Source organism: Sapajus apella, unplaced genomic scaffold, assembly GCF_009761245.1.
Source record: "Sapajus apella isolate SASKATOON/1434 unplaced genomic scaffold, GSC_monkey_1.0 scaffold20, whole genome shotgun sequence".
Lineage (NCBI taxonomy): Eukaryota > Metazoa > Chordata > Mammalia > Primates > Cebidae > Sapajus > Sapajus apella.
Genome location: NW_022436960.1, coordinates 794,207 through 806,694, shown reverse-complemented (window position 1 = coordinate 806,694; position 12,488 = coordinate 794,207). Strand labels below are relative to the sequence as shown.

The following is a 12,488-nucleotide window of genomic DNA, read 5'->3' as shown; positions in this document are numbered from 1 at the left end:
TTTGTAAAAAAACTGTAAAACTTTCCCAGAATGGCTTTGTAATTTTGCATTTACTCCAGCAGCGTATGAGAATTTCAGTTGTTCCCATTCTTGTCAGCACTTTCTATTGTTGATGCCTTTTATTTTAGACAGCCTAACAGGCAAATAATGTTTTCTCATCATGGCTTTAATTTACATTTTCCTAATGGCTAATGATGTGGAGCATCTTTTTATGCAGTATGCCACCTGTATATCTACTTTGGTGAAGTGACTGTTAAAATCTTTTGGCCATTTTTTAAAAATTGAGTTATTGTTCGGGCGCAATGTCTCACGCTTGTAATCCCAACACTTTAGGAGGCTGAGGCGCCTGGACCACGAGGTCAAGAGCTGATCAAGACCATCCTGGCCAACGTGGTGAAACCTAGTCTGTACTAAACATACAAAAATTATCTGGGTGTGGTGGAGCATGCCTGTTGTCCCAACTACTTGGGAGGCTGAGGCAGGAGAATCGCTTGAACCCAGGAGGTGGAGGCTGTAGTGAGCCGAGATTGCACCACTGCATTCCAGCCTGGGTGACAGAGCGAGACTCCGTCTCAAAAAAAAAAAAAACAAAAAAACCAAAAACAACCAACTGGGTTATTTTCCTTATTGTTGCCTTTGAAAATTCTTTATGTATTCTGGATACAAGTCCTTTGCTGCATATGTGATTTGCAAATGTTTTCTTACAGTGTGCAGTGTATCTCAACAGTGCCTTTTGCAGAGCAAAGTCTCAAAATTTATTTAAGTACAGTATACCATTAAAAAATGTTTGATGGATTGTGCTTTTGGTATCATTTCTAAGATCTCCTTTCCCAACCCAAGGTCAAAAGGATTTTCATGTGTTTTTCTCTTTTTTTTTTTGAGACAGAGGCTTGCTCTGTTGCCCAGGCTTGAGTGCATTGGGGCAATCTGGGCTCACTGCAACCTCCACTCCCAGGTTCCAGTGATTTTCCTGCCTCAGCCTCCTGAGTAGCTGGGATTACAGGCACGAACCACTATGCCTGGCTAATTTTTTTGTACTTTTAGTAGAGACGGGGTTTCACCGTGTTGGTCAAGCTTATCTCGAACTCCTGAACTCGTGATCTGCCTGCCTCAGCCTCCCGAAGTGCTGGGATTATAGGTGTGAGCCACTGCGCCCAGCCAGTTTTTTGGTTTCACATGTAGTTCTGTCATCTGTTTTGAGATAATTTTGAGGTATGGATCCAAATTAAGTTTTTTAAAAAATGTTTGTTTTGGCCGGGCACGGTGGCTCACACTTGTAATCCCAGCACTTTGGGAGGCCAAGGCAGGCGGATCATGAGATCAAGAGATCAAGACCATCCTGGCCAACATGGTAAAACCTCGTCTCTACTAAAAATACGAAAAACAAAATTAGCCAGGCATGGTGGTGCATGCCTGCAGTCCCAGCTAATCGGGAGGCAGAGGCAGAATTGCTTGAAACCGGAAAACAGAAGTTGCAGTGAGTGCACCATTGCACTCCAGCCTGGCGATAGAGCGACACTCCGTCTCAAAAAAAAGAAAAATGTTTGTTTGGTTTTTGCATATGAATATTCATTTGTTCTGGCATCATTTGTTGAAAAGATTGTTATTTTTGGTTTGATTTTGCCTTTGTGCCTTTATGGAGAATCATTTGATCCTGTACGTGTGGTTCTATTTTTGAACTCTATTCCATTTATTTCTCTATCTTTATGCCAGTACCATACATTCTTGATTACTGAATTTGTATAGTCTTGATTTACATAGTATAGGTCCTCCAACTTTGCCCTTTTTTAAAATTGCATTGGCTGTCTTAGGTACTTTGCCTTTCTTTATGAATTGTAGAATGTTTATCAATTACTGCAAAAGAATGTGCTACAAGTTTGATTGGGATTGTATTGAATCTTTAGAGCACTTTGGGAAGAATGCCTTCTTAATAATGAGTCTGTGTCTACGATATATATCTTCATTTACTTAGGTCATCTTTAGTTTCTCTCAGCAGTCTTTTATAGATTTCAGTGTACACATCTTACCTTATCCCTAAGTTATTTCATATTTGATGCTAATGATGTTTAACTTTGATTTTTTGATGTTTTTTATTGCTGGTATATAGAAATGGAATTATTTACTATTAATCTGATTTCCTACAGCCTTGCTAAACTCATTTATTCTAGGAGCATTTTGTAGATTGCACAAAGTGTAGATTTTCTACAGAGACGATCATGCAGTTTTGATTGCACCACTCCACTCTGGGTGCCTTTTATTCTGTTTTACTTTAGACTTTTATTGGAAATATGGCAGGACTCATTTGTCTCTGTATTCACTTTGGGGTCCCTCCCCACGCATACATTTGTTGACTTTAGTTTTAGATTATGTGTAGCATTAGCATTGTTCTGAAAGTCAGAACTACATATACATTTATAAAAAAGGTAGACTCGGGCCAGGTGCAGTGGCTCATGGCTGTAATCCCAGCGCTCTGGGAAGTCAAGGCCAGTGGATCACAAGGTCAGAAGTTCAAGACCAGCCTGGTAAGCATGATTAAACCCCATCTCTACTAAAAATATACAAATTAGCCGGACTTGATAGTACGTGCCTGTAGTCCCAGATACTCGGGAGGCTGAGGCAGGAGAATTGCTCGAACCCAGGAGATGGAGGTTGGCCCACTGCAACCTCCGCCTCCTGGGTTCAAGCAATTCTTCTGCCTCAGCTTCCCAAGTAGTTGGGACTACAGGCATGGACCACCACGCTCAGCTAATTTTTGTATTTTTAGTAGAGATGGTGTTTCACCATGCTTGCTAGGCTGGTCTCGAACTCATGACCTCATGATCTGACTGCCTCGGCCTTCCAAAGTTCTGGGATTACAGATGTGAGCCACTTTACCTGGCCTGGAATAGTTTATTTAAAGGGAAAAAAAAGGCCAAAATTACCTTAAGAATGATTCAGTTCGGGCCTAACCAGTACGAAGGTGTGGTCACTGAACCTCTTGTTTCTAGAGTCTTTACTTTTTGAAGATGTTTTACATATGTGCATTATAATATATAACAGTTGCTTGCAGTTAATTCGGTAATACCTGTCAGTTCCACCCCTGACACTTGTAAACCTTTCGACCTACTATTTTGCATCACAGATTTTTAAGAATTAGTATCCATTTTAGAAGTTTTCTTGCAGGTTAAAAATTTTAAATGGTTATTCTTTAATAAGGCTGTTAAAAGAATTTTGGGATTTCTGTTGCCAAGTCACTAAAAAGTTAGGCAGAGAAGGGTAAAGGTGTTGCAAGCACACATGAAGAATTAACATTTTAAAAGAACCTTTAAGCAACTTGCCAAATGTGGATTTCTTGTTGGATGTCTCTTGTCTAAAAGCAGAGCAGCGTACTATCAAATCAGTAAAAATAAAGTAGGAAAGGATTTGTAAGTTGAAATGTTTCAGCAGACTCTGTAGCCTCCCCCATCTCCATCCTCACTCTGTGATGTTAAGTGTGTGGTCCCATTCGGCCAGATACAGGTAAAGGTGGCTGATGTCATTTTGTCCTGAGGCTTAAAAGACCTAAAAGGTATTGTTAGTGATAACTTATTATATGTGTTAAATTTTAATAAGAATTTTGTTTCTTCTTTCTCCCAAGCCAAACTGGCAAGACGCAGTCAAGAACGCGACAATCTTGGCATGTTGGTCTGGTCGCCCAATCAAAATCTTTCAGAAGCAAAGTGTAAGTCTTGGAGCACTTTATTTTCCACCTTTCTTGTTTAAGGTTTTAAAGGTACCTTTGAAGCTAAAAGCTTCTATATGTATTACATTTCTTTTATATTTTAAGATAAATAATTTGAAGTTTTAAAAATGCATATTTCTTATTTTTAAAATTTATTTTTTGAGATGAAGTCTTGCTCTGTTGCCCAGGCTGGAGTGTAGCGGCATGATCTAGGCTTACTGCAACCTCTGCCTCCTGGATTCAAGTGATTCTCAAGCCCCAGCTTCCTGAATAGCTGAGATTACAGGCTCCCATCACCACACCCAGCTAATTTTTGTAATTTTAGTTGAGACAGGGTTTTGCCATGTTGGCCAGGCCGGTCTCAAACTCCTGACTTCAGGCCTGCCTTGGCCTCTCAAAGTGCTGGGATTACAGGCATGAGCCATTTCACCCTGTGATGTATTCCAGTTTTGAACATGTTCTTTCTTATAGAGCGCTAAAAATCTCCCTCCCTGTAATTTGTGAAAGCTTTGTTTTCTTGAACTTTGCCAAATAAGCCTGCTTCCATGTGTCCTTTAAATGTTCAGTCATTGTATCTCCTTTACTGTCTGAGTCCAAGCTAGTTGCTTCGAGTGCTTTTTCAGATGGTTTTATTTTGGGGTCTCTGTTCATCTCTTGTTGCCCTCCTAAGTATGTTCCAGTTGGTCACAATGTGTCCATCTTAGGTTGTACTCAGAAATGAATGTTAAGAATACTGAGCACATTTTGAAACTTTATGCCAGCATAGTACTCAAATGCTTTTCATGCCCCTATATCCTTCAATGTTCACAGTGACCCAAGAGGAAGATTTTGTCTCTGTTTTATAGATGGCATTCCACAGTCAGAGGGTTGTGAAACTAGCACAGATAGTGAGTGCTGGAACCACAGGTAGCATCCAGGTTCGCTGATTCTTCACTCCTGGATCATACTCTTGCTTGTTTCTCAGGCTGTGTGCCTGTCAGCCACTATCTTTCTGTTATTACAGTTTAAAGTTATATTAGTCAATTTTTCTATTGTATTACCTATTGGAGTCTTGGAGTCAGAATTTAATTTTATCTTATTTTTCATAGACCTAGAAGAAAAAAAACAGAATATGGAAAGTTAAATCAATTTTCAAACAGTGGTATTGCTTATAGAATAAATTCACAGTTTTATTTTAAGCCCTGATTATAATTGTTTTCAAAGTTTAAAGTTGGACAGCGAGCTCAGCTCATGGCTCAGGCACACCTAAGCCAGGGCAGAAGTGCAGGAGGACCAAGTTTGACAAATATTAATACACAATTCTTATTGAGGCCTTTGAAATGGACCATTACTTGGAATTACTGTCAGAGAACAACTGGACAGAAAAACAGATTCCCGAGCCCCGAATCCAGGTTTGGTTTCAGAACCGGAGAGCTGGAATACTGAAGAGGAGCCCCATTGTGGAGGCAGCCTGAGCAAGGCCCGGATCCCAGACCCTAGGCAGGCAGGGGTGCTGTCCCCTGACTGCTCTTGCCAGCAGGGCTTCCCAGGGGTCCCAAGCAATGTGGGCAACTTCTCTTGGGAATTGGAGGATGCTTTTGGCCAAGCTTTCCTCTGGGGGCATGTTAAGCTCTCCTCTGGGAGCATGCTGGTGTTCCAGCCGCAAAGGTGGCCCCTGCTGACTTGGAGATGGCAGCCAGTGTGCCAGGCCAGCCTCAGGGAGATGTCCCTTGCTCTCTGCCCTCGGGCTCAGCACTGCTTCCAGGTCCTTCTTGCTTCCAGCCCTTCCCACAGCTGGAAGCTAGCAGTGCTGGGGCTCAAGTTTGTCCCGGGACACCCGGCCTGCTCCCTGCACATGGGTCCCAAGCCCTTTGGGGGTGCTGAGACTGTGCCCTCCTGCTGCGTAGCAGCAGCCGAGGTGGGGCTGGCAGCAGGGGATGGGATGGGGGAGAGGGCAAGGTGCCTGGATGCTCAGGGACCCGGGAGCAGCCCTCTCTGCCCCCGCCCCAGCAGCTCTGGTCTCATCCCGCGTCTTGGTCCCTTTCCTGGCTGTAGCCACTACAGGCCCCCGCTGAGTGCTAGAAACAGTTTCTTCTTTTCTTCCAGAACCCAGCTCACGTGGGAGGTCCCAACAGCGGCTGCTGGGTGTGCACCTCAGGCAGCTGCACAGCAAACCCGTGGAGATGACTTGTCAGTGTCAGGCAATGGAAGACAGATGAACTAAGCCAGGGCTCATTGGTAGTGTTCACATTATGAAAATTGAAGAGGAATGTCAAGATTTATATACTTTGTCATGGAAAGGCTCCCAGACATACTTTTCAGGGAAATGAAGTTGTTAAGTTGTTAAGGTGTTGGGCTGCATGGGACCTAGGGGTTTTCCTTAGATGGGATAAAAAAGGATTGACTTTATAGAATTGCCTGTCCTTCCATTTATTAACCAAGTAAACACCTAGCACTTACAGTGAACAAAGTTCACTAGAGAGAAGGGGCTCGGCAGGATGAGGACAGCTTTGTAGAAATGCATTATTTTATAACCAGTAAAGAGCAATGATTTCTACTCTGGAGGAAAAAAAACCACTAACCTAAAAGTAACATTTACATATTGTGGAAAGTTCATAGATAAAGAAAAGTACAAAGAATTAAAAAATTTTTACCTATTATTCCATCACCCAGAGGTGATAACTGTTAAACATTTTGGGGTACTTCTTTCAGTATTTTTTTGTACATATTTATATAAGTGAGATGATACATTATCTTTGTGTGCATATTGTGTATCTTTGTGTGCATACAATAAAGACAGAGTGTGTATTGTCTTCCTGGGCATTGGACCTAAGCATTTTCCACGCTGTTAAAATTGTTTATAAAGGTTTTAAATAACTAGGTATAATATTTTATCATATGAATGTATCCATGTGTTTATCAGTGACTCTTGAAAATTAGGGCCAGACATGGTGGCTCACGCCTATAATCTCAGCACTTTGGGAGGCTGAAGCGGGCTGATCACAAGGTCAAGAGATCGAGACCATCCTGGCCAACATGGTGAAATCCCACCCTACTAAAAATACAAAATTAGCTGGGCGTGGTGGCAGAGGTTGCAGTGAGCCGAGATTGTACCATTGCACTCCAGCCTGGTGACAGAGTGAGAATCTTGTCTCCAAAAAAAAAAAAAAGTTTTTGGAAGAATGTGCAAGTCTTGGTTGTTCAGCATTTATTGCAACATTAATTAGAAATAAGTGATTTAAGACATATTTCTAGCAGATACTAAAAAATTGTGTATAAGGATGTTTGGAGATCCCTGGCTCTGTGTGTGTGTGTGTGTGTGTGTGTGTGTGTGTGTGTGTGTGTGTGTTCCTTTTTTCTTTTCAGAGTTCTGCCACTTACGGTTACTGAAAGCTCATAAGTTATTTTGTAATTTAAAAATGGTATTGTAGAAAATTCAAACAGTACATCATACATAATATATAATTGTTTTCCACAAAATGTGAGCTGTTCATCAGTTTGCTCTTAAGTACATCTGGGACTTTGTTTTATCTCAGCGTACCTAGGTTTTTTTTTTTTTTTTTTAAACTAACTAGTATGGGTGTATCATAACTTAGTCTTTTTTTAAAACAAAATTATCTGTATTACCTATTGATGGACATTTAGAATCTTAGTTCTGTTTTTAAACTCTGTTTTTAAAAACCTGATTAGTAGAGGACTCTAGTTAACATTAATGAATTGTACATTTCTTTTTTTTCCTTTTTTTGAGACAGAGTTTTTTATCCTGGTTGCCCAGGCTGTAGTGCAGTGGTGGGATCTTGGCTCACTGCAACCTCTACCTCTTGGGCCCAAGAGAGTCTCCTGCCTCAGCCTCCCAAGTAGCTGGGACTACAGATGGAGGCCACTGCATCTGGCCTTGAATCGTATATTGCAGAATAGCTGGAAGAGGGGCTGGGCGCGGTGGCTCACACCTATAATCCCAGCACTTTAGGAAGCCAAGGCAAGCGGATCACTTGAGCTCAGGAGTTTGAGACCAATCTAGGCAACATGGTGAAACCGTATGTCTTTCTAAAAGTACAAAAATTAGTCCCATGCGGTGACATGTGCTTGTAGTCCCAGCACTTGGATGCTGAGGCGAGGAGGTTTAAGCTCAGTATTTCAAGACCAGCCTGGGCAATATAGTAAGATCACCCCTCTATTTAAAAAAAAAAGAATAGAAGAGAATAATTTTGAATGTTCCTAGTATATGAAAAATACAAATACTTAGGATTACCGATACCTCAGTTACCCTGATTTGACTATATGAATGTTTCAAATTATCACATGTACCCTGGAAATATGTATATCTAATATAGGTCAGTAAAGTGAAATACATTTTAAGAGAGAGGACCTAGTCTCTGTTGCCCATGCTGAAGTGCAGTGGAACAGTCATAGCTCACTGCAGCCCTGAACTCTTGGGCTCAAGCCATCATTTTTTAAAAAAGCAATGGTGAAGATTCTTACCCCTTAATACATTTCTTATTTTCTTGTATAAAACATTTCATATTTTAGAGACATTTTAGCTTAACCGCTAAATTGAACAGAAAGTTCAGAGTGCCCGTTTATCTTCTGCCTCCATACACCCACAGCCTCCCCCAGTGTGAACATCCTGCACTGGAGTCCACCGAAGGGTTACATTTGTTACAATGACCGAGCCTACGGGGACCCAAAATTCATAGTTTACAGTAGGCCTCACTCTTGTGTTGTATGTTCTGTGGACTCTGACAAATGTGGAATGACCTGTCTAGCCTTGTAGTTAACCATAGAATAAGAAATCTCTGCTCCACCTGTCATCTCCCTCTCTGTCTCCTAATCCCTGGCAACCATTGATCATTTTACTGTTTCTGTAGAATGCCTTCCAGCTGGAATCATGCAATATAGCCTTTTCAGATTGGCTTCTTTCACTTAGCAGTATGCATTTAAGCTTCCTCTCTTTTCATGGCTTGGTAGTTCATATCTTTTGGTGCTGAATAATGTACCATTGTCAGGCTGTGCCACAGTTTATTTGGTGTATTGTCATGCTGGGAACCTCTCTCCCACCCCCAGATTACAAACAGACTGATGTCTTCCCCTCCTTTTTTACGTCATTGTGGCATCTGAAATTACTGAATTATATTTTTTCCTTCACTTACGTTGAGCTCATATGTACTTTGTGCCTGAACTTCTGATTTTGTTTCATTATTTTGTTTTTTCCTGATTTGGTGCTGTTTTCATTCTTTTCAGTGTTCCTGGCTCTGTATTTATTCTTTTAGGCAAATCTTAGACTTGTGGTAGCAAATTCTGTCCAAAAGTAACTTGAGTCAGGGTATACTGAATTCATGTTTATTTGCTGAGAATAAGTTTTAATTTACATTTCATATTGAACAGCTTTGTGCCTGGGGAGTGTACCAGGAGTGAAGGGTACAGGAATCTCTAATGGAGAGACAGAAAAAATGAACTTATGAGCAGATAATTTATGTGTATTTTTCCTAGGGCAACTCTTCCTCTTTAGAGGTAAAAACACTGGAGTCTACAGAAGTCAAGTCCCATAGCAAGTTATTATAGTAGCCAAGTGTTAGCTAGATCTCTTGTCTCCAAACTATATTTACCACACCTGTGTGCCTTTGTAGTCTGCTTCATTTAATAAACTATAATTCAATGCTTAAAACATTACTAATATTATACTAGTTTTTTTGAGCTGTGTCTTAAGTAAAACCCATTTTTTTTTTTTTTTTTAAGATGGAGTTTCACCATGATGGCCAGGCTGGTCTTGACTTCTGACCTCAGGTGATCCACCCACCTCAGTCTCCCAGAGTGCTAGGATTACAGGCGTGAGCCACTGCACTGGGCAGTAAAACCCATTTAATAAGAGATATAACTTACAGGGTATGCCTAGAAATGTGGCTTGTAGAGAGACATTTCATGTTGAGGAAATGTAAATAATCCCCAATAGCATAGATTAGAACAGTGAGTTTAAAGATTAAGTGATGATGGAAAATTACTTGATGAAACCATGACTTGAGATTTTAGCAACAAAGGAGTGAATGAAGTACAATCTGCCATCATGTCATGGAATCTGGAGGGTGGCAGAATGAGAAACTGAAAGACGTTCACTTATTGGAGAAGAGTACAGTTGACACATCATTTTTACATCAAGCATCTCCCATGGTACCATTCAGTCAGTATTCCGATGTTTCCCTTAGGACTCAGCAGAAGGTGCTAGCTTTCCTGGGTAGAAACAGAGTTGAAGATGGTTGACATTTGACTGAAAGGTGGAAGCATGAGTAGGAGTTTGCTGGCTGGACCAGGGGCATAAGTGCACCCTAGACAGAAGAAGGGAGAGCATTTCTACGTTTAAAGTGTGAAGATGTGGGGAGGAAATCCAGTGCTTAATTTTGGAGATTTGCCTGACTGTGACAAGGGTTGTCCCTGGGGCAGAGAGAAGTGAAACTGGAAAAGCAGGCCAGCTTCTTAAAGGTTTGGAGGGTCCCTTGAAGGATTTTTAGCTAGAAGTGATATGATTTGCACTAAAAAGCTCTTGGTAGTCCTGTGGTTTAGAAAAGAGTAGAAAAGAGGTTTATTGGTTGTAGTAAGATACTGATAGAATTCCAAGTCAGAGAAGTTGATTTATTAACCAAGCCAGTGCTGTTAAAAGGAGGCATGAGCCGGGCGCCGTGGTTCACGCCTCTAATCCCAGCACTTTGGGAGGCTGAGGTGGGTGGATCACCTGAGGTCAGGAGTTCAAGACCAGCCTGACCAATATGGTGAACCCTCATCCTTAAAAAAAATAAAAATAAAAGGAGGCATGATGGAGATTCAGGAAGTCAAGTCAGGAGCATCTGAATTTGCCCCAAAGAGATGAAGACCATAAGACTGTGGGCTTAGTCACTGTTCAGGCAGCCTTTCACATGCCTTTACAGACTATTAAATGGCCATTAAATATAGGCGTAGTGTTCCATCATTTACTCCACACATTTCTGTTGAACCCCACGAGGCACTCCATTTCTGTGATAGGATATCATCTCTCTTCAGTCCCCATTGTCATATTGCCACCCTTTGCATGGATTCCACCCCCGACCTCTGCACATCCTCTCTACTCCATTCCAGGTTGCCCACCTTTGGGGACTCCACCCTCATTCCAGTTGATCTGCATGCTACACCTTGCTCAGCCCTACCCACCGGCCTAGGGCACCATCTCTTGCCTTCATGGGGACACTGCTGCACTGTGCAGTGTACTTTTGACAGTCTGTTGTTGTTGCTGTGCTTACACGTAGGCCTACCTCAAGTTTGGACTTTGTTTGTTCAGTGAAGCAGTTGAAAGTTAACAAAGTGGGCATATTAGAGTTTAAAATATGTGTAGAGTTTAGGCCAGATTGTATGCCCAGTCTGGTTCCTTTTACTGACTTGGAAAAACAAAAAATTTATCTAGCACATGTGGTCAAATATAATGCAAAACTGTGGCCCAAGAGTCTTAATAATAAAAGGATAGATTAAGAAATGTAATAATAGGATTTTTTTGTTGTAGTTTAATTATAATTATTATATATATATTTTTGAGACAGAGTCTCACTCTGTTGCCCAGGCTGGAGTGCAGTGGCACAGTCTCCGATCACTGCACCCCCTGCCTCATGGGTTCAAACAATTCTCCTGCCTCAGCCACCCAGTAGCTGGGATTACAGGCATGCGCCACCACACCCAGCTAATTTTTTTTGTATTTTTAGTAGAGACGAGATTTCACCATATTGGCCAGACTGGCCTCGAACTCCTGACCTTGCGACCCACCTGCCTCGGCCTCCCAAAGTGCTAGGATTACAGGCATGAGCCACCACGCCGCGCTATTACTATTTTTTAAGGTAGGGCTTGAAAAAAGGGGAAAGTGGAGCTAGAGGGGAAGCTGAGGTACAGCCTTGTCTGTTGTTTATAGTTTGCTTTTTAAAAAATATATAATCAGCTAAATTGCTCACAGTGAATGTTGTCGATAGTCCCTGAAGGAGCAATTTCCCAGATGGGCTGCTGTTGCCTTGGGTATAGAATTTAGCAAGGTAACTTTTGGCTATTGGATATCCGTGGAAACAGATGGTCTTGCTCGTTTATGTATTATGCATTTTATAAGTTATATATAGTAAGTGTTTGTGCAGTTATTTAAGTGTTTGACTGCATTTTTGGTTTTTTTATTTTATAAAAATGAGGAAAAGCTGGTCCAGTGGTAAGAATCATGGATCTCAGTGTTAAAATAGACAAAGATGGAAATCGTTAGCTGTGCCAAAAACAAACTAGCTGATTTTTTTAAAGCTAACTATTAACTGTAAAGAAAAAAATCGCATGTAACATTTAGAGTTGTGTCAAAAGACAAGGTTAAATTAGGAATTTATAATTAAGGGTTTTTTTTGTTGTTGTTTGTTTGTTTGTTTTTGAGATGGTTTCTCGCTGTGTCGCCAGGCTGGAGTGCAATGGGGTGATCTTGCCTCACTGCAACCTCCACCTCCTGGGTTATAGCGATTCTTCTGCCTCACCCTCCCAAGTAGCTGAGACTACAGGCATGTTCTACCACGCCTGGCTAATTTTTGTATTTATAGTAGAGACGGGGTTTCACCATGTTGGCCAGGATGGTCTCGAACTCCTGACCTCGTGATCTGCCCACCTCGGCCTCCCAAAGTTCTGGGATTACAGGTGTGAGCCACCGCACCCGGCTAAAAATAAGTTTTGGCTTTCTTGGAATAAGAGCTGTACCTATGACATATGCAAAATTTATTTCTGTTAGGATTTTTTTTTTTTTTGAGATGGAGCCTTGCTCTGTTGCCCAGGCTGGAGT

At 41.4% G+C, this 12,488-nt stretch overlaps 1 protein-coding gene across 1 annotated transcript in view; it reads left to right on the top strand.

Annotated features, from left to right (window-relative positions):
- The window catches only part of RCOR1 (REST corepressor 1), a 130,531-nt gene that overhangs the window by 77,001 nt on the left and 41,042 nt on the right, over positions 1-12,488 (top strand). Inside the window, exon 3 of the mRNA XM_032287326.1 lies at positions 3,617-3,700. Within this exon, the coding sequence (XP_032143217.1) occupies positions 3,617-3,700 (84 nt within the window). The remainder of the gene's footprint in view (positions 1-3,616; positions 3,701-12,488) is intronic.